General features: G+C 41.7%; 1 protein-coding gene across 11 annotated transcripts in view; it reads left to right on the top strand.

Moving 5' to 3' along the window:
* The window catches only part of FRMD4A (FERM domain containing 4A), a 358,105-nt gene that overhangs the window by 287,854 nt on the left and 50,047 nt on the right, over positions 1–20,204 (top strand). For all 11 annotated transcript variants that reach the window (XM_015298894.4, XM_015298935.4, XM_015298850.4 and 8 more), the window contains 4 exons: positions 6,605–6,688; positions 13,747–13,812; positions 13,999–14,056; positions 15,494–15,580. In XM_015298894.4, coding sequence (XP_015154380.1) covers positions 6,605–6,688; positions 13,747–13,812; positions 13,999–14,056; positions 15,494–15,580 — 295 coding nt within the window. The remainder of the gene's footprint in view (positions 1–6,604; positions 6,689–13,746; positions 13,813–13,998; positions 14,057–15,493; positions 15,581–20,204) is intronic.

Below are 20,204 nucleotides of genomic sequence, written 5' to 3'. Positions count from 1 at the left end.
TTCTTGAAGAAATGTTGAAAAATCCTACCCTGACACTTTATATTCTAGGAGAAAACATCTTCAGGGATATCTGTTCAGTGTCTCCCTCATAACATGCACTGACAGGGGTTTATGTGCTGGGTGAGATCCAGGTGCTACTGAAGTCAACATGAGGTCACTGTGGTCAAGACTTTGCCCACTGAGAGTTGTGGTTATTTGTATCAGTGGTGCAAAATCTGAGAGGCAAACCAAGCCAGGAGCCAGCAAAAGGAACTGCAGATGAAGATATACGTACTGACTGAATGGCTGAAGTTGGCTTTAGTGTCTGAAGTTTGTTGCTGAAATGTTGCTTATAATACAATTGGTTGTTCTTTCAAACAGAGGAGCTCTGCAATTGTGAATATCTCGAGATTTAAAGATAGTATTTTGTTCATGGCAGCGTATGTTGCATGAAAGCTGAACTCTTGAACTCTTGCTTAGTTTTCAAAGAATGCAGACTGAAGATTTCCACACTTGTGTTGTCTGCTGCCACCATCAGATTTACAGCCTGTGTGACTACAAGTTTCTCTTTGGCCCTAATCCATAAGAGCACATGAGCACCGGCTCATTTGTAATGATGGGAGAATAGTTGTTCCCAGGGGAGCCTTCCTATGAGTTGCTGCTCATCGCCTTGGGTACTGAGATAGCCAAGGCCAAGTTGTCACAGTTTGAACTATGGGCTGGCAGCAGCCCATAGTGACCTGAGTGACCAAATCCTACTGCACCCAGGTGGTGGATCACAATGGGCTAGTTCAAGGTTCCAGAATGAAGTTGCAAGTCTCCTTCTGGGGTTTCATTAGAGCTCAAAAAACCAGAATTGACCTTACAAATTCTAGCAGTCAGTTTTCTGGTTTTGTGAACTACCACATCTATATTGACAGCAGCTCCCACTGCTACTTTAGAGAAGCTCATCCCACGCCTCAAAACTATAACTGTGCTCATAGTATTCTTCTTTCCTATACCCAGAAGGGCTTTATGTGCTATTTCAATGACATGTACATTCTTGGGTAGGACATCATCACATGTGAGTCTCTTGGCACTGATTTTTGCCACCTAGGATTACTGCCTACTCTGGGCATCCTAATTAATGCTTAAATGTTTGCTAAGACTGGAAAGCACATAGTCTCTGTTTTGAGTTGGTTCTGTCTTCAGCTAGTCTTACCTGTCTTGAGCTAAGATATCACAATAGCCTTAACAGATCCATTCTAACTCCTTCAGCTAAGTTTTTTTTTCCCCTCATTTCAAATATGTACTTCATTTCAAAGACAAACCAGTCAGAAACCTTGAGCTCCTGAGCCTTTCTAGGTGAATTCAGAAGAGCATTTCTCAGTGCTTGCTTTATGTGGCCTGGTCAAACTCAGTGTTTCACAAGCAGATTTCTACAGAGGGAACATCTCTGGGTTGATGAAGATTTAGGCAGAACAAGCTGAGTGAGAATTTGAAATAGAATGTAATTCTCCTTAAAATGTTCCTAGTCCTCTGCATTAACAGATAAAGCTTTCCACATTGTTGCAGAGTACTCAAATGCTTCATGTGACAAAAGAACGAAAAAGGTTTAGATTTAGCTTAGTACATATTACTGAATTTTGGGCAATTAGGTATCCCTGTTCAGTGGATTTTCAATTAAACAGGACACTTCAGATTCAATCTGTTCTTTTTGTTATTAGTTACCAAAAATTGGCACAGAATCACCTGTTCTGTAAAGCTACTAAATTAGTATACCGCAAACAGATGTAAAAGTTATTATCTCAAGGTAAAATTGTTTCTAGATGGGAACAAAGTCACACTTGGTTGGCAGAGAATAGGCAGTTTCAAGTTTCATTTCTTTAGATGAATGTAAATCCTACAGGTGTGACCCTCTCTAGGCCCTCAGAGATGAAGGAATTGTGGTGCTCTGGTTTATTTGGGTGTGGGACATAGCACATTGTTGTTGAGATTTTCCCCTCTAATTAATCCTATGAGATTTAAAATCCTATCTGATGTAGACCAAAATAATTGGGTAACTCACACCAACTTTGGTTTTAAAAATTCTGAATCCAGCTTCTCAACCTCAAGTACTGTGTTCAGTTTTGTGCCCCTCACCACAAGAAAGACATTGAGGCCCTGGAACGTGTCCAGAGAGGGGCAGTGAAACTGGTGAGGGGTCTGGAGCACAAATCTTATGAGGAGCGGCTGAGGGAGCTGGGATTGTTCAGTCTGGAGAAGAGGAGGCTCAGGGGAGACCGCATTGCACTCTACAACTTCCTGAAGGGAGGCTGTGATGAGGAGGGGTTTGGCCTCTTTTCCCAGGCAACAAACAGGACCCGAGGAAATGGCCACAAGTTGTACCAGAGGAGGTTTAGATTAGACCATAAGGAAAAACTTTTTCTCTCAGAGAGTGGTCAGGCACTGGAATGGCTGCCCAGGGAGGTGGTGGAGTCACCATCCCTGGCAGTGTTCAAGAGGCGTCTGGATAAGGAGCTACAAGATACGGTTTAGTGGCTTGTGGTAGCAATGGTGACGGGAGGACGGTTGGACTAGATGATCTTGTAGGTCCTTTCCAACCTTGTGATTCTATGAATCTATGAGCCCTAAACAGTCCCTACGTCAAGGCACCTAGAAATAACATATACCAATCATTCGTCTCTTAGACTGGGGGGAAAATACTAAATTAAAGAAAATCCTGAAATGCTGCAGCTAGTTCTTCAGGCAGACCCTCCTTTTAGATTGCAGGTTAAACAGTGTGAGATATTTCAAGTCAACTCTAAGTATCTCCCAGCAAAATATGAAATAACAAGGGAGGAAAGCAAACAGCCAGTTTGCTGTTAAGTAGAATTTCATAATAATGTCAACATCTGGGCGGATGGTAACCTAACATAGTTTCAGGCTTACTTTTCTTTCTGTGTATCCAAGTGGCATTTAAGCAGCTGAAATTTATTAAGTGGTTACAAAACCCGTTCTGTACTCTTCCATCTTGCAACCACATGGAGGAGATCCTACACACTGTATCTCAAATGGTACTGTTTATTCTGAGAATTTCAGACTCTGCATTTCCTTCTTCATTCAACTGAATTAATTGCTATGCTGAGAAGAGTTGAGAGCTTTCACCTGCAGTTCTGTTTTGTTGCTGTTCATTGTTATTACACATGCTGGAAGATGGATGGATTTCCTGAGACATAACTGCATATGTAATATTGCTCAAAATTATTGCAGCCAGTTTGCAAAAAAAAAAAAAAAAAAAACACCTGTTTTTCACAAAATGCTTATGAATTGGCTAGGTAAGCCTTTATGTTCATGTGTAGAAAAAGTTACAGACATGCAGACAGCAGTTTTTTGGGCCAAGGAACTCAGGTATTCCTGTTTTCTAGGTCTGTTCGTCAGCCAGTCAACTCTATTTCTGGATATCTAACCAGCAGCCAGGATCCTGTGGGGATGGCTTTTCCAGTTCATTTTTCATCTTGTCACTCAGTCTCCTAAATAATATAATTTCCACCATAGGGCAGGATTGAAGTGGTCTGGAGGACACGGAGGAAGTTTCTTTGGAGGCTTTTACTGTGTATATTAATAAATGTGAATTAAAAGAACTCTTCTATATATACCAACCCTGGAGGTACACGAGACGCTTTGACTATAAGATAAATGCTGCACAAGTGACCAGATTAAACACTTCCTAGATACAGTAATAAAATAAACACACTGAGATATTTCACTAGAAGGATTTGGAAACACAGTAAGTAAGAAACCATTTGTGATGCTGCTGGAAACATTTCAAAAATTAAGGAGTTTGGTGTTTTAATGGAGGCAAGAGAAAAGTGACCTCATGACCACCAGTTCAAATGCAATGTGAGTCATTCTTTTTTCCTGTCTGCTTAATTTGACATCCTTTTGGGTGTCTAAATTCAATTGCCTTGAGACTCTTGCCAGATAACTCAGTGAATATATGGACTAGGGAATTAAATATCTTTTTTTTTTTCTGAAGTTATTACCTGAAGTATATTTGTCCCTTTGAAGTTGTGCAGCACTTCCTTTATGATATTTTCTAGGTACTGAGCAGAAATACTGATGCCATCCAACAACGTTACAAGAAATGTCTTTTCCTCTGATTTTTTAAAGACTTTGTTTTTAATCATAGTGCAGGCTTTGTTCCTCACTGGCAGGAAAGAGGGAGCTGATTGGTATTAGCCCTCTCTTTCATGGGAGCTGTTACTGGCTTCGGGTTTTTCCCAGACTCTCAATGATAGTTAGTCACTGCTAATCTCATCCTACTTGACAGTCGTCTAAGTTCAGAAAGCCCCTGTTTGGAAATCACTCTCTGTCTTCCCAGAAGAGTTTTGGAAGTTTCTCAACTTCCTTCTGTAAGCAGCCAACCTCAAAAAATCTTCACTTGAGGGTAGGAACTGCTGCTTCTGCTCCAGTTGTTCTGGTATTTTTTTATAATTTTTTTTTTTGTGTGGGTGTTTTTTTTGTTGATGTTGTTTGGTTTTTTGTTGTTGTTTTGTTTTGTTTTTTGTTTTTTTTTTCAGTTTCTTTTATAACGTCAAAGAGCTCATTAAGAGCTGAGTATGCACATGCTGTAGAGGAGATATCTCTGGGCAGATCCCGTAAACTATAAACAGCAGCAGCTTGTTTTCTGAGCTGTCAAACAGCATAGTGGCCAGATCAGCAGATAACACGGAGCAGAGCAGCTTCTTGTTCTGACTTGTGCAGATATTTACCTGCACATGGTAAATGAAAGAAATATCTGAATAGTTTTCAATCATTTGCACTTGCAGAGGAAGATCTGATGTTCACATGACTGAAATTTAGGCAAGAGTGGGTCTTCAGACAGTTTGCCAAGCCATTTGACTTGGCATATGAGATGTTACTGAGTTGTTTACTATGTGCTTAGTATGGCAGTAGTTGCCTTAGTCATTTCTTGCAAGTGCTGTTCTACACATATTCCTTCTGCAAAATTTGAACCTAATTGACGTTTGGGCATCTCTGGCATAGATTTGTATTGACTAGAAGTCATAGTCCTGTTTTAATTCTAATTAAATGATTGTCAGGGAACTGCCATGATAATAAATACCTGTAGATGTACCAAAATGTCTGCTGCAAGGTTTATGTTAATAGTTTATCCTATGGCTCAACCCTGCAATTAACCTGCAAACTCCAATTAAAACAAACCCACTTAGGTCCCAGACAGAGCCTTCTGCTGGCATGCACAAATGGACAAATGCTGTGGAAAAATGTTTACAACTGAAGCAGTACAGCAACCTCTGTGAGCCACACTATAGGATGTCATAGAGACCAGAACAAAGCTCAGTGACATCCTAGGGCTCTTTGGGCCTCCTGATGGTCAGGTGGCCCTATCAGGAGGGCCGGTCTACAGCTGGAGATGCCAAGACTACCTGTCTGCCTGTTTAATGGCTCTACTGCTCTACAGGGGAATCCAGTGGGCTGGGAAATTTAGAGCTCTGGAAGAGGTGTCTGACTGCAGCTCTGGGATAGAATCATAGAATCATAGAATCACAAGGTTGGAAAGGACCTATAAGATCATCTAGTCCAACCATCTTCCCATTACCATTGCTACCACAAGCTACTAAACCATATCTCGTGACTCCTCATCCAGATGCTTCTTGAACACTTCCAGGGACAGTGACTCCACCACCTCCCTGGGCAGCCATTCCAACACTTTTTTGCAGGATAAAGAGCCGGGTACAAGAAGGCAGGAAAAAAAAATGCTATTAAGAAGTAAGCCAATAAATATTAATATTTTAGCACTTCTCAGTGTCCTGTCTGACCCTCTTAGCAGTATATTTCTAAGATACTAAAAGCAGCAGCAACACTGCTTTCCTTCCCAGGCCTTTGAGAGATTTCTTTTTGTGTGCTCACAATTCCTTGTGCATTTGGAAGCTGAAGGGAAGGCATTTGGGGCTGCTAGAAGAGAATCCCACGATTTAATTTCATCTGTGAGAACCGGTCTGCCATTTCATGAGTGTTTCCTGCTCATCAGTGTGCAGTTTTGTTGCTCTGGTTCGCCAGAGTTGTAGCTGGAGACTGCAGGGAGAAGAATGGTAGCAAAGTAATTGGGCCTGGTCCTGTTGATGGTCTTGTGTAGCAGGATGTAAATTCAGGCTGGAATCTTATCAGTGAAGATGTGCAAAGGCCAGTTCCCTTGTACAAGAGGCTAAGAGCAACCTATGATGCTAAGAAAGCAAATAATTGCTTTTTGCAGCAGGTTGTAGGCATTAAATAAAAATGTTTTACTGCAGATGAAAGCATCTATTCTACTTTTTTTTTTCCTTTTCCCTTTGTTCTGTTTATGAATGTGTTCTTGGGACATTGCTCATTTCATTGTGGCATGGTAACTTGTGTGTCCAGAGTCACTGGTGGGAAATGCTTCAACATAACCATCTGAGAGAGCTTCGCTCCAATTTTGATAATAGAGGGAAAAGTTAACCATGCTGCCATAAAATAAATAAAGAGAATGGGAAAGGAAACCCCACTGCCGTTTGTTAAGGAGGAACAGATGTAGAGCTGTAGCAGCCTGCCAGCTAGGTCAGGTCATATCAAATACTGTGGTTGTTTTATTGTAGGCTGATCCTCTTTTTGAATTCTCTTTCAGCAATGAAGTTGTAAGGAATGAATTAAAGAAGCTGCCAGCCCTTCCAACACCAGCGCTGAAGGAGCATCCTTCCCTTGCTTACTGGTAATGTTTCATTCTGTTGAGTAGTTCTGTAGTGTTTCATCCATGGCCTGGCTGTGACAATCAGTGATCTGGGAGTGATACTGGAATGCAGGTATTGCTGTCTCCTAACTCTGGATCTGACACCAACTGATTGTATGATCCACAAGTAAAAGTAAAGCTACCACCCCGCAAATCAGTTGCCCCATGTGCCCAAATGACTCTATTAATGTCTGGCAAGAAGATTCATGTAAACCTTGAAGCATCCCAATGAAATTAAAAGACCGACCTAATATGCCGTTCCCTTTTCCAGCACTTTACATCTCTGGAAAGCAAGAGTTTTCCCAGTTTGAAATGTCAGTGTTTTGCACTGCAATGTATTGTTTTTGAGTGATTGTGCTTTCCCTTGCAAGTCTTCTCTGAATGGCACAGCTGAACTAACAGGGACATACTTCTTTAATGTGAACTAGGTGATGTTTAGAGGTAGAGGCTTGCAACCTTAGCTTTTATTGCACTGAAAGTGAAATGCTGGGTAGGAGAAGGATCACAATTAAATTCTGCATGCCCCACAGATAGCTTCTATACCACCCCACCCATCCCTCTTATCTGTGCAAATAGGAAAGAACTAATGGGGAGATGCTCCCACTTGATTTTTCTGTTTGTTTACCTGTCATGTTTGTCTTTAAAACATTCGCCTACAGACCTTCTTTATCTGCTACTCTTAATTTCTTGATAATCTTGATAATCTGAGGATGGCAGGGGAGAAAATAGTTCAATTTATAGTTTATGATCTCAAGTCTTCATTTTGCCAGGATGTCCATTCACTTTAAATAGCATGCCTATAATACCAGAACTAGTGGTACATAGTGTCAAGTTATAGGTCAGCCTCTACTCTGCGAGGTACTAATCACTGTCTAAGCACATCAGGGGAGAGTCAGAGTCCTAAGCCAAGATTAGGAACATTCACACAAACTAACACTTCCCTTAATCACAAACACATTAAAAAAACAGACCACTTCCATACAGATGTGTGGCCTGGTCTGGCTGACAGTGTGGTAGCTCAAGTTAAAGCCACCACAAGAGAAGTGGAGGGAACAACTAGCCATGGACAGGGAAGAAGGCAAATCTGTCATTTCAGTAGCTACAAGGACTGAGGTCTTTAATTAAAGCACCCACATAATCTTTGCTCCAGTTTCCTGTGATGGTATCTGTATATAGGAAAGCACTGACAACCCAGGCTGACTGTCAGGCCCTATCTGCCCATCTGTCTGCCCCCACTATCAATGAGAGTTAGTCAGTAGTAGAGAATATTAACTCTATTTCTGCTGGGAAATCCCAGTGAAGTCTGGGGCATCCTCTGTCCTCTCTTGCCTTTGGGCTATGCTGAATCACCTGGACCAAGAAGAGCAGAGTGAAAACCTGAGAATGCAAGTATTTATGGTTATACACAAGATACAGCACTTCTTACAGCTGTACTTAATTCTGTGAGAGTTCCCATGTGACTGCGAACAGGTCACAGACTGGGAAGCTGGTTGTTTCCAATAGGGTAATAAAACCAGTGGCTACAATCCTGTGACTCACTTGTAATTTCATTCACTTCAGTAACGAGGTAGTTAGTTATTTTTAATAGTGGCTTTTTCAGAAACACCTTCTGAAATGCTGAATTATCTCAGGAAGAGGCCACTGGTGAATCAAACAAAAACTCTAAAGTACAGCTTCAAACTTCTTTGATCTAAGAGGGCAAGATTTAAAAATGTAATTACTGATATGCTGCATCCCTTCTCTTCTGCATCTCACACAGGTTGCATACTGGATACAAATTTAATCTTGCCCCTTTTATTTGCAGTCAGTTTTGTGCTCCAGTTCTTCAGTATTAACACAAAGTAATAGCAAGTGAATTTCTAGCTCCAGAAAGGAACATTGAAGATATCAGGGGCAGGGCAAGCAACTGTTCCAGTTGGTTTTAAACAAACATACAAAACAATCCCAGACTCTATTTGCAGCTGCATCAGAATAGTCTGAAATGGACTAAAGAGTGATAAAATGGAAATTCAAGTAGATACTATGATACCTTCAACAAATGACTATCACAGATCCACATGAAATAATACCGCATCTCTGACTCACATCATGAAAAAGTGTCCCCTATTGCTCCTGTCTATTGCAGTAAGACCAGTAGGATGGGTCCTGGATTCTTAGATTCAGTGAGGTCTGAGTAAAGATGGTTTGTGGCCTCCAGCTCCACCTTCACAGAGTCTCCTGGTTACACACCTTCGCTGCAGGTCTTTCCACTCCAACCTCTTCTTGGAGATTTGTAGACCTCACAACAAAGATGAAGGTTGTAGTTTGTGTATCATGATATTGCTGTTTACAGCTCTTTGTAGATTAAGCGTTAGTTGCATATCTTGTACTCAAGCCTATCTTAGCATGACTGATTGAAGCAAGAAGGGTGTTGTGGATTTTTTTTTTGTTTTAAATGAAAATTGAGTTTGTAGTCCTCCCACACAGTCCAGGAACTGCGGCCCTGAATTTTGATTTCTTCTGTCCATACAAGGAAACAACTGATAGTATTTATTGTTTTAGACTCAAAAATAATCACTGGACACTGGAGAGAATGTGTTAGTTCACAGTCATTGTCATTGCATTTTGTCTTAATCTAGATCCTCTCCAGAAAGCCAGCACAGGACTAGGTTACCAAAAGAGTGCAAGGAGCCGAGGTAATGGCACAAAAGTAGGTGCCAGAATGGGATTTCTAATGAACTACAGGAAAGCCAGACTTCTCCTAGGTTCCAACAGGCTTTGCATGCAAGCTTGCTTTTAACAACCTAAAGCATCAGCATTGCCAGAAAATCCAACTCTGAAAATATCAACTGAAAAGCACAATTCAGTTTCTCTTAATACAAAACAGACCACAGGCTTCGATCCTCCTGTTGGTCCTGATGGCCTGTGAGATGCTCTGCTGGCTTCAGTGGGGCAGTATTTGATCATGTGGATCACTGCAAATAGAGATGATATTAGTAAATTTGAGAATATCATCAAAACTGACAAATCAGGCTGGAAACAGAATACGGAAAGGTGCAGCAATGCGTGGACAGCTATTTAAAACAGCTCAATTTGCTGGGTATAGAGTGGAGAAACAAATACCTTTGAAAAACTGAATCTGGTAATAAGAAAATCTGGCCCTGCATTTGCTTGCAAATTGTCTGCCATTCAGTTCTGTGGGCTGCTGTGACATGAGGGATTTATTGGTAATTCTTCAAATCTTTATGAGTTATTTGCTACAGGACATCATCCAACTATTAATTTTTGTAGCTCTGGGGGGAACATTTTATGATCTGACAAACAGACAGTAGCGCTTCAGCTGCCCCCATGTCTCCACATTAACTATGAATGAGTTTCTGTGTTTCTGACACAGCAACAAGCCAGAGCTGGGCAAGAGGAGACATCAGCTGGTGATCCAGGCAGTGTCCTAGCACTCTCCCAGCTGTCAGTAACAGCATGGCAGCTGCTTGGAGGAGAACAGCTGAAATGACAAGGGAGAAGGTCTTTAAGCTCTGCTGATCCCCCTTCTGACCTGTGAATGATTTTGCTTGTTTTCCCTGGCATATACTGGGCTTATACCTCCATCCCAGAGTAGGAGGCAGAAAGTGACCTCTGCACTGGATGATCCTCCTTGCAGGACTGTGTGAATGAATAAGGAATCCAAAGAACTATTTGAGAAGCCAGTGTCAGGCAGCTAGGGTGGGATTCATGTGGTCATCAACATTTCTTCAATGCAGACAGCTCCATCTGAACTAGGGGCTCTCAGCTCCCTTTACTGTCAGTGGAGAGAAGCAACAATAATATCCTCCCAGGGAAGCCACCCAAACGGACTGGATGAACTGTGCTCTGGAATATCTCTTCCCACCGTGCAACTAGCCCAGTATTATAGAAAGGTGAAAGGCAATAAGTCCCACTGTAAAATATTAATGCCTTGATTGATAATTCAAGCTTTATTTTTTATCCAAAAGAAAGTAGAACCAAGGAGGATATTTTTCTTGCACTTAACATCTGCAGATCTCAAAATATTATACAACAGAAAGGAACATATTCAGTATTCTAAGAGGGCAACAGAGGCATAGAGAGTGTTGCCTGTATTTCTTTAGGAAAACTGAGGACTATCCCACATCTTTTAGTATGGTTTGAGAACGTAAGTTTATGCTGCTCAGGAGGGCTCCTTGGCATCCAGTCTATCCTTTTAAGGAAATGGGCCATCAATTGGCTTCCATACCCAAGGGATGTGGTCCAGGAATGTATCTGTCATAATAATCATTTGTAAAAAAGCAGTGCACAGCCAGAACCACATTAGGCAACCAGCAGGCAGGTGCATTTGTCTGTTCCTTGAATGGCACTAATATTAGAGCTCGATCTATACTATAAAATGTGCAGAGTAGAAACCTAAGCTAAGAGCATTTTTTGCTGGGGAAGCTCCACTAGTTTTTGAGAAGTCATTCCTCATTTATTCCTGTGTGAGACAGAGGAATTGCATCCACGTGCAATCATGGGTTTAAAAGATAATTTCAAAGGGCTGTAAGCTCTCTCTGTCCATCTTTTTAATTAAGAATGATAGTTATTGGAGATCTTCCAGTACTGAACACTCTTGTAATTCAGTTATTGCTCCAAAAGTAATCCTGATTATGATAATCATAGCAGGAAAGCTGAGCTTTGCCTTCATATGCATGCCCGTACATCCATGGTACTTGCTGAGATTCGTGGGCTGAATATGGTTTTATAACTGTTGAATTTCATTACAGCTATTTTCTAAGCATTAAAATTATTCTGAGGGGTTTGATGGGAGAGATGACCATTGCTTTACCCATGTAATTTGTCACTGACTCCATGAGCACCCTGTAACTGCTGTGGTGTGCTGGTGGGACATCTCTTCACCCTGCCCCAGTGAGAGCCCTTTTATTTTCACAGGATGAGTTGGTGATTGAGGAAAGCAGTTACTCTCAGACAAATGCCAGGCTTGTGGGAGAACAGCTGGCCCTGCGGATGAACCGACAGACTGTCTCCTTTGAATCACTCTTTGGTGTCTGCGCTGGTGTTTTTGTTCCTCTGCCTTCTTCCTGGCTTTACCAGGGACAGACACACAGTCCTCAGCTCCCCCGTGCCAGGGCCCCACTCCCCATCTGTGTACAGAACATCCTGTTTGTCGTATCACAGTGTGGAATGTCCTCCTTGTGACATCACAGAATAGAGCATCCTGTGTGTCACAGGAGGATATGCATGGCCACTGCCTGTAACATCACTGAGGGCATTATGAATGGTGGGCCCTGCATGGACAGGGGAACTTCTTTTTGGCAGAGACACTGGCCCCAGATAGATGTTCCTGGCACAAGCATGCATATGGGGAAGGCAGCAATGGGAAGATGTAGCCATCTTAGGTGGGCTATGCTCAGTGAAACACCTTGCATTTTTCCACAAATGTCACCATGAGCATCTCTGAGCACTTGCTACAAGGTCTTCTACCTTACAAAACTGCTGTGCTCCTTCATACTGTCCAGCAATTAAAATAGCTTCAGTTCTGCCTGGAGAAGGATTATCATGTCGTGGACAACCATGTGACTAACTTTAAAGGTTCAGCTAGACAAAGGAAATGCAGAGCAGGAGCAATTCCAGTTCACTATGGCCTACACTAAATGCAGCATGATAGCATTAGACAGACACTTGGTGCAACTGCAAGCCTATGTGGTAGTAGGTGGGGACGGAGTTCAGGTCTCCTTCCTCTTAGATTGGTAATGTTTGTAAGGTACCTCTAGGAGACTCAACAGACTCCCTCTTCTTGGAGTTACAACATAAAGAGATTGGGTTTCAACATGGAGTCTTGAGCATTCTGCTATATAAATGCATTAAAGCCGGTCCTGTGGGCATTACACTGCTGGAAGTTAAAGAACCAAAGTCAGACCAGCATGAAAGTACCAAGTTTGTAGACTGTGATGTGCTGTAGATCAAGAGGAATTCTGTTGAAATCAGAGTGCACTGTAAACCTTTGAAAGGAGATCATTGATTTATGCTTTGCCATGCTGTGACCTTGCTAGGACACCAGATTGTATACATCAAATAGCTCTGGTTCTGTGCTCTCCTGTAACCCATTTACCAGAGAAATGGGAGATTCTTTAAAACTGAAATTGGAGATGTCTGACAGTCTGTTCTTTGGATCATGCTGACGTACTCTCAGATGCTGCATCTCTGATGTGTAGAGGTGAATGTTGAACATGCATTCATCAAACATGCCTAGAACTGTTATCTGACATTGAGGGCCACTGACTGGAACATTCTATACCATGAAACTCTCTTACTCTCCAAAGCAGCACTGGCATATAGACCCTGGCTGGTACTAACTCCCAGTGCATGACCAAGTGTTGCCTAAGGGAATGCAAGTTAGCATAACCCAGAAATATGCAAAGGCACATCGATACTTTAACAACAAAGGGACTCAACTTTGAGTGCCTAGGACACATTCTCTGACACTGTTTAACCTGCTGTTAAAGACATTGCCTCTGTGTATACTGGAAATTTAACTCCTTGCTGAGATTGATGACTCCAAGAATGCTTCTACTGGTGCTCTTGTACGTAGTTTTGTGCAGTTGCACTGAGGAGTAATCTGTGAGGCTTAGGGCTATTAGTGGCCACTAATTTCAGAAAGCTTTGCTTTACTGAGCAAGCTTGGTGCTCTTGGAGAGATGTTGCACCACTAGGGCAAAATCAAGCTTCAGCAGCATTGATACACACAGTGTAACATCGTAGGCACCATTTGTATGTAAGGAAAGTATTTTGGAGAGGGAAAAGTCTGTATATGTTTGTGAGTTAAGAAAGGTTATTCCAGAAAACCAACTCATAGCAACCCAGTTTTATTCTCAGCCTGTGAGCTCCCCTTGTCTTCCCTGAGTGACATCAAATTCCATCATCTATCATTTTTACCTGGCATCTTTTAATTCTCTCGTTGGTAGCTGTGCTAACAGAGCATTTATTACTCTTTTTTCATGCTTCTTGGCCATGATACTGCCATTAAATAAAACATCTCATTTCTTCCTTTTCAGCGAGGACCGAGTCATTGAACACTACAAGAAACTAAATGGCCAGACAAGAGGTCAAGCAATTGTGAAGTAAGTGAAATAAAAGCAACTTCTGGTGACCTTTGTTTTATCAAGAAATATTTATACTGGACTGTAAATCTAATATGTAGCTATGTCTCCCATCTTATCTAATGCTTTAAGTATGTATTTACTTATATATTTGAGCATTTCTTTTTAGATCATCCTCTCAGTGTTCTCTTATGTATTGTTTTTCAGTTACATGAGTATTGTAGAATCCCTCCCAACATATGGAGTACATTATTACGCAGTAAAGGTATGTGCTACAAAAAAGGGTTATTTACTGAATTATACTGATTTTGGAGAGGAGGGGGGAGAGGGGAAAATAACTGTACTGCTTTCAGAGTACAATACACTCTTACTGAAGTCTTGTTTCATTTCCTCTGGTAGAATAAATTTATTTCAACAGTGCAGTGAATGTTTGGTAAACACAGCTCCAAAGAGGAAAGTGCTGTTCTTCAAGATAAAACTGACAGAGTCCTCTGGCTGTAGTAGAGATGTTCAGGCCACATACAGAGGCAAGCTCTGGTGAAGCCAGTGAGCCAGCACCAAAGGAACAAGCCAGGCATTTTGCTGGAGAAGTCAGTGCTTCACTCCTTTTTGTAGTTCCAGGAGGCTGGATTTTTCCTAGCCTGCAGATCAATGAGCAACTAACTAGGGCCAGCCATGATCTGCAAACTGCAACTACTTTCATTTGAGATACATATAGATGGATGCAGATATAGTGCATAAAGATGCCAAATTTTAATGCCAAATCACTGGTACATACTTAGAGATGGCACTTTCCACCACACACACACTCACACACACACACCATTCTCTACTGTGTCAATTTCATGCAGGTATTCATGAAATTCCTTATTTCTTCTGTTTAGTGATTTATCACCAAATTTTCCAATCTCATGCTTTTGCATTGAGATCTCTTGGAGTACTCCAGTCCAAGAAAGATTGGATGGATTAGGCTGCATGTTCTAGCCTGCTAACACTTGAGATCTGTTCCAGAGAACTCTTCATGATCAGTCTGTGCCAATGAGCAGCAGTGAGGCAATATAATAGCTTTTGCTTCTGCCTGATGTAGGGGTTTTGGTTTTGCTGGTTTTACTCTGCCTTGCTCTATCACATTAACAGAACAGATGTAATTTCATTGAGGACTCCAGTCCAGTAAATTGCAGAGAGGCTGGTATCAGATATCAGCCATTATTGCATAAGGACATTTTATTGCACACTCAGACACAAAGCAGTTGGGTCCAAGACTGTCAGACCTTATCACTTTGTAGCTCTCAGATCCCATTACTGCTGCATTTTCAAGATTAATGCTAAAATCCTCCACATAATTCAAGTCAGCTGGGTGATTCTCTTTCCTTCCTCTCTGATTTCGGAGTGTTTGGGCTGAATTATTTAAACGGCAGAGAAAGAGGATGTACCACTACACAAGGGACCGATGTCAAACCTCCCCTGGCAACATTTTGAGTAACTTGATTGCAGATGATGCATTCTAAATGGTTTTATACATTACAGCTAAAAGTGAAACAGATCTCTCCTTAACACCAAAGAGTTTAGTGACTTGAGGAAATTCAGACGGGGCATGATATTCAAAGACATTGCTTAGAAACAAATCTTTACCTTGAACACAGGAAATCTCCACAATTTCCCCCTCCCATTCAATTTAACTCTTTCTATTTCATTCTTTCAGGACAAGCAGGGAATTCCTTGGTGGTTAGGACTTAGCTATAAGGGGATTTTTCAATATGACTACCACGACAAAGTGAAGCCAAGAAAGGTAAGTGTTTGCTTTTCTGTCAAGGTCCAGGCTTGCCTCTCATGTTATAGCTTGATTTAAGGGTGTGATGTATATCAAATGCTGGCACTGATTCATGTGACTTTGAAGGATGTTGAGTTTCTCCCAAATGTGTCTGAATGTCTGCAGAGAATTAATGGACAAAAGTAGCTCTTAATTTATTAAATGTTGCAGTATGGGGGGAAAATAAGCAACACATAATCTTGTACCTCATGCTTCTTTACAGCATGGTTCATAGGACATAAACAGGAGGTGCTGAAGACCTTTCAATGGCTGTGATGGGATTGAAGGTGCTCAGCTGACCCTTCGTAGTCTATTGTCAGGCCATAAATTATCAGAAAGGGAGAGGAGAGAAGAGACAGCAAAGCTTCTTCCATGCCTTACAAAACAGAAAATACTGCATCGTTTTCCCCAGAGTAGCATTCTACTTGACAAGCAAATGAAGAGTTAATACCAAACTAACAGGGAACAAACTTTTATCACATGCTTGAAGAAACTGTATTAAAAAGTTTCAGTCCGCTATCTGATTTGTTTAGGAACTTTACGTTGTGACCGTTCACAAAGTAAGGCATGACATGCGAAGATCTGATCATAAAATTAGATATTAGTCATTGACAATCAGCTGTTCTGATCTTTTTACTGCTATTTTTTCTGAGGCTTTCAGTGTATGTGAAAATCAAGATTTGTCTCAGTCTTTCCCAACTGCAGCTGAAAAATCCAGCTAACAAATATCCTGTTCATTTGAGAGGAGAAAGGTTTTGATCCCCTGAGATCATCCTACCAAGTAGGCTCTTATGTTCTGATATTGCTACCTAGGATGCAGTCCAGAACAAAAAAAAAGCTCATCTCTGAGCACATGTCCTGCAGGCTGATATGTACAGTCTGTTAGCAACAGTACTTGTTGTACTGCAAACCCATGGAGACGTCAGGAAACAAGGTCTGAGGCTTCTCTGCAGACAAGTGTGCAGAAATGGATGAATGATTTGTAGCAACTAGGCAGCTCTTCTGTGGGTGCAAATGCTTCCATGCTGAATTAACACACTGCATTTCTCTTTGCCTTGTCTCTGTTGCCCAAGTGTGCCACCTCCCTTTCTTCTACCTCCTCCAATCACATTCAAGCTATACGCTACCTGGACCTCAGATAGCATCTTCTATTAAAATAAACTAGAATCAAGCTTTTGGTAGAAGGCAGGACTGCCAAGGAAGAAGCAAGAGGTTATAGGTACACTGATTAGCCTTTTATTCACTGAAGGCTGTTCGCTGGGCTTTTTATTCAATGAAGATGTGCATGAGGATGAGGGAAGCAAGGGGGTCTTCACAGAGCAGCTGTGCTCTAAGAGACATATCTGTTTAGGATCAATCACTACCTGCAGGGCAAGCCATACTCACACATGATAGTTCAAAACATGCCTAGGCTGGGTGTTTGCACCCACACATCTCCAATAGTGCCAACTCCCCAGGGAAAACGTGACCCTAAAACGTGCCTTCAGAAGTCAATCACAGTGACAGAAACACTTCTTTGGAAGAAAATAGTACCTTGCTATGATAGAACTCAACCATTCAGAAGCTATAACAATTTTTCTCAGCCCTGATGGTAAGAAAGGGTTAGTGGAGGGCAAAGAAGAAAGGAGGTCAGGTAATCTGACCACATGAGAGGGTACGACTATTCCTACTAGAAGAGTCAAGTCTCCTTACTTGGTTCCTTTACTTTCTTCTCACCTTTTCATAGTGATCTGGTCTGAAGCACTGGTTTTAGAGTTTGAAAATACTTCAGCTGGCTTCTCTGTTTGTTACCCTATTTCCACCTCTAACAATTGCCTCTAGAATCAGAAAGACTGAAGGCATCTTCTGCTCTTCTTGTCCAAGCATATCCTTAAAAAATACGGTTTCCTCTTTATTGGGAATTTATTTTTTTTGTCTCAGCAAATTATGTATGCAATCCAGGAGACTCCAAAGAATAATGCTGCCTTATGAACAAACCACTGAGAACTTCTGTGGCTTAGGAGAAGCAGTCATAAATCTTGCAGAGAAAGTTGGGTGGCGGGGGAGAGTAGGAATTTCCAGGCTAGAATTTGTCCATTGCCATAATCCAGAGACAGTATCAGTGAAAAGACAGCCGAGATGAGCATTCCTCTGTGACATGATGCCTGCAGACCCTGTCTGTTGGCAAGGCTATTCCAAAATGCACAGCCTATATCAGGGATAGGGCATGAACAGAGTGACTGAGGCTTTGTTGTTTCTCTGTAGCATGCTTTTACCCTGTGTGGACCAAGTAAAAAGACTTTTTACCCACCACATGTAGTAAAATCCTTCTGGCAAGAGCAATCCAACTGCCTCAGTGAGATGCAATGTTTCATTATTTGCTAATTAGATTGTAAAACTGCATTTGATAACCCTGGTATCTGGGAGCCTACCATAGGATCTGGTTCATTTCACAGTAGTGGCAAGAACTGGTTCAAGTATGCTGTGGAAAGGGGAGGGGTAAGCATTGATGAGCTTTCTGCAAAGTAAAATTAGAGGGGAGGAGGGAAAAGATTATGTCTTTTCTGATATTTATTATTTTGTCCTACACATTGCCAAGACCAGAAACAAGCTGAAAAATTGCAGTGGAAAAATAAATCTCCCTAGAAGAAGCACGAGCAGAAAATTGTAGCAAGAAACCGGCTGAAACCAAGACATTTATTTTAAATGCATATTAAAAACTTTGCTTGTCTTACAGGGGAGATTGTAATGTTTTCCTCTTATGTCATCCTAGACAGATTTTCAAGCTTATTGTGTTTGCAAGTAAAACTGTAACCCACACTAAGCAGCTGGACGTATCTCATGCGATCCCATTAGCAGTCAGTCAAAAACACGTTGTTATTAAATTGCTGGAGTAAATCAGCCATGTGCATCTAGAAAGCTAACTAGGTTTGTCAGCAAGTTGGATGAGTCCAGAAAGGAGAATTGGGGCTGACGTTGGGCCAGAACCCGATACTGCTCACAGTATTCTCACTCAGGCATAAGTCCTCTAGCATTACTGGGGAAGCAGTTGAGATGGGTATCTGGCACCTAGTCAGAGGTGGTTCAGTCAGGAATGTGGGGCTATTAAACTGGAATGCAGCTTGTGCTGGGCCACAGAGCCTAGTGTGACTCTGTGCTTCTATTTTTGTTTCCTCCTGCCTACGCTTTGATTCTGTGGAAGCCCCAAAACTAACCAAAGCCATCACTCTGAGGCCAACCATTCTCCCTTCTGTTTTTCTCCTGTATGTTCAGGGGCTAGCTCAGATTCAGTATACTACCAAAGGCTTCTTCTTGAATATCATACAATCATAGAATGGTTTGGGTTGGAAGGGACCTTTAAGATCATCTAATTCCAACCCCTCTGCTATAGGCAGGGACACGTCTCTCTAGATCAGGTTGCTCAAAGTCCCATGCAGCCTGGCCTTTAATGCCTCCAAGGAGGGGGCATCCACAACCTTGCTGGCTAACCTATTGAAACACAGATCTGATCCATATAAGTTATGATCTGATAGAAGTTCTTTCTTAGGTATTAAATAAATGCACAATTTCAGCCTCATTTAAGTAGACCTCACAAAACACATCGTAACAGCTGAAAAAGAAGAGAATATCAACTGCAGAAAGATGGTTGCTGTTCTGCTAGAGAATGTGCTACTAGATGCTGTCCTGCATGTCCTGCAGTATGCTGAGGCATGCTGGAAGTTTACTAACAGCTTACAGAACTTTTTTCATTTTTGTAACAGCAGTGAGCAGCTTCCCGATGGGCAGAATCCATCTACCTCTATGTCAGTAAAGACTTACCTTCTACATACTCTTCCTTGTGAAGAGAAAAGGCCCTTCAGGACTTGACATGCACATAAAAAAGGAGTCACCGTCCTGCTGGGTTCTACACAGCATCTTGGGTCAAGATGCACCTTCCATAATTCATGGTAAACCAAAGCATACTCTTTGGAGCCAGCTCTTCAGAAAGGATATGCCTGCACTGCTTTATCACTCACTCCTGAGGCTGTCATGACCAAGAGCAGAGAAACATCATTTGTTTTTTTTCCGTGCTATGCAGAGCAGTTGGAAAGAGCAGGACACTGCAGTCCATCTATATTGTCCCTGTATGGTATTCATTCATTTTAACCAGTGGGCAGGGATGTACCTCCACTCTGAAGGGACCCATGCATGAAGTAGAAGCGGTGTAGCCTGGAGCTGAGAGATCTGCATGCTGAACAGTTGTAGCAGCACTAGGCATGTCTCTGTTGTTCTACTGAGATATTCCCACTGATTTAAGAGCCTAAGGGCATCTTTCAGTGTACACGGCTTAACAGCTAGTAAGCAATTAACTCCAAGCTGAAGAATGAAAAAGTAAGTGAGTCAGACAGAGAACTTCCATATAGCCAGTAAACAGACACAGAAATTGTTTAACCTATCACCAAAAATAAAACGACCTTAAAGAAAGTCTGACAGTGTTCAGTTGCTTTGCAAGAAATACCACTATTCGGTGTTATCCAATTTTCTTTCTCAGAAAGACAGTGGTTATGAAACTTAAGGTGAGGCTTTTTTCTCAGGCTCATAAACATTACCGGTGTTCTCATTCTCCAGCTGACTAAAGAGAGCC

This window comes from Gallus gallus, chromosome 1 (assembly GCF_016699485.2).
Source record: "Gallus gallus isolate bGalGal1 chromosome 1, bGalGal1.mat.broiler.GRCg7b, whole genome shotgun sequence".
NCBI classification, from domain to species: Eukaryota; Metazoa; Chordata; class Aves; order Galliformes; family Phasianidae; genus Gallus; species Gallus gallus.
The sequence above is the reverse complement of the archived record's forward strand: the minus strand, read 5'-3'. Positions and strand labels throughout refer to the sequence as shown.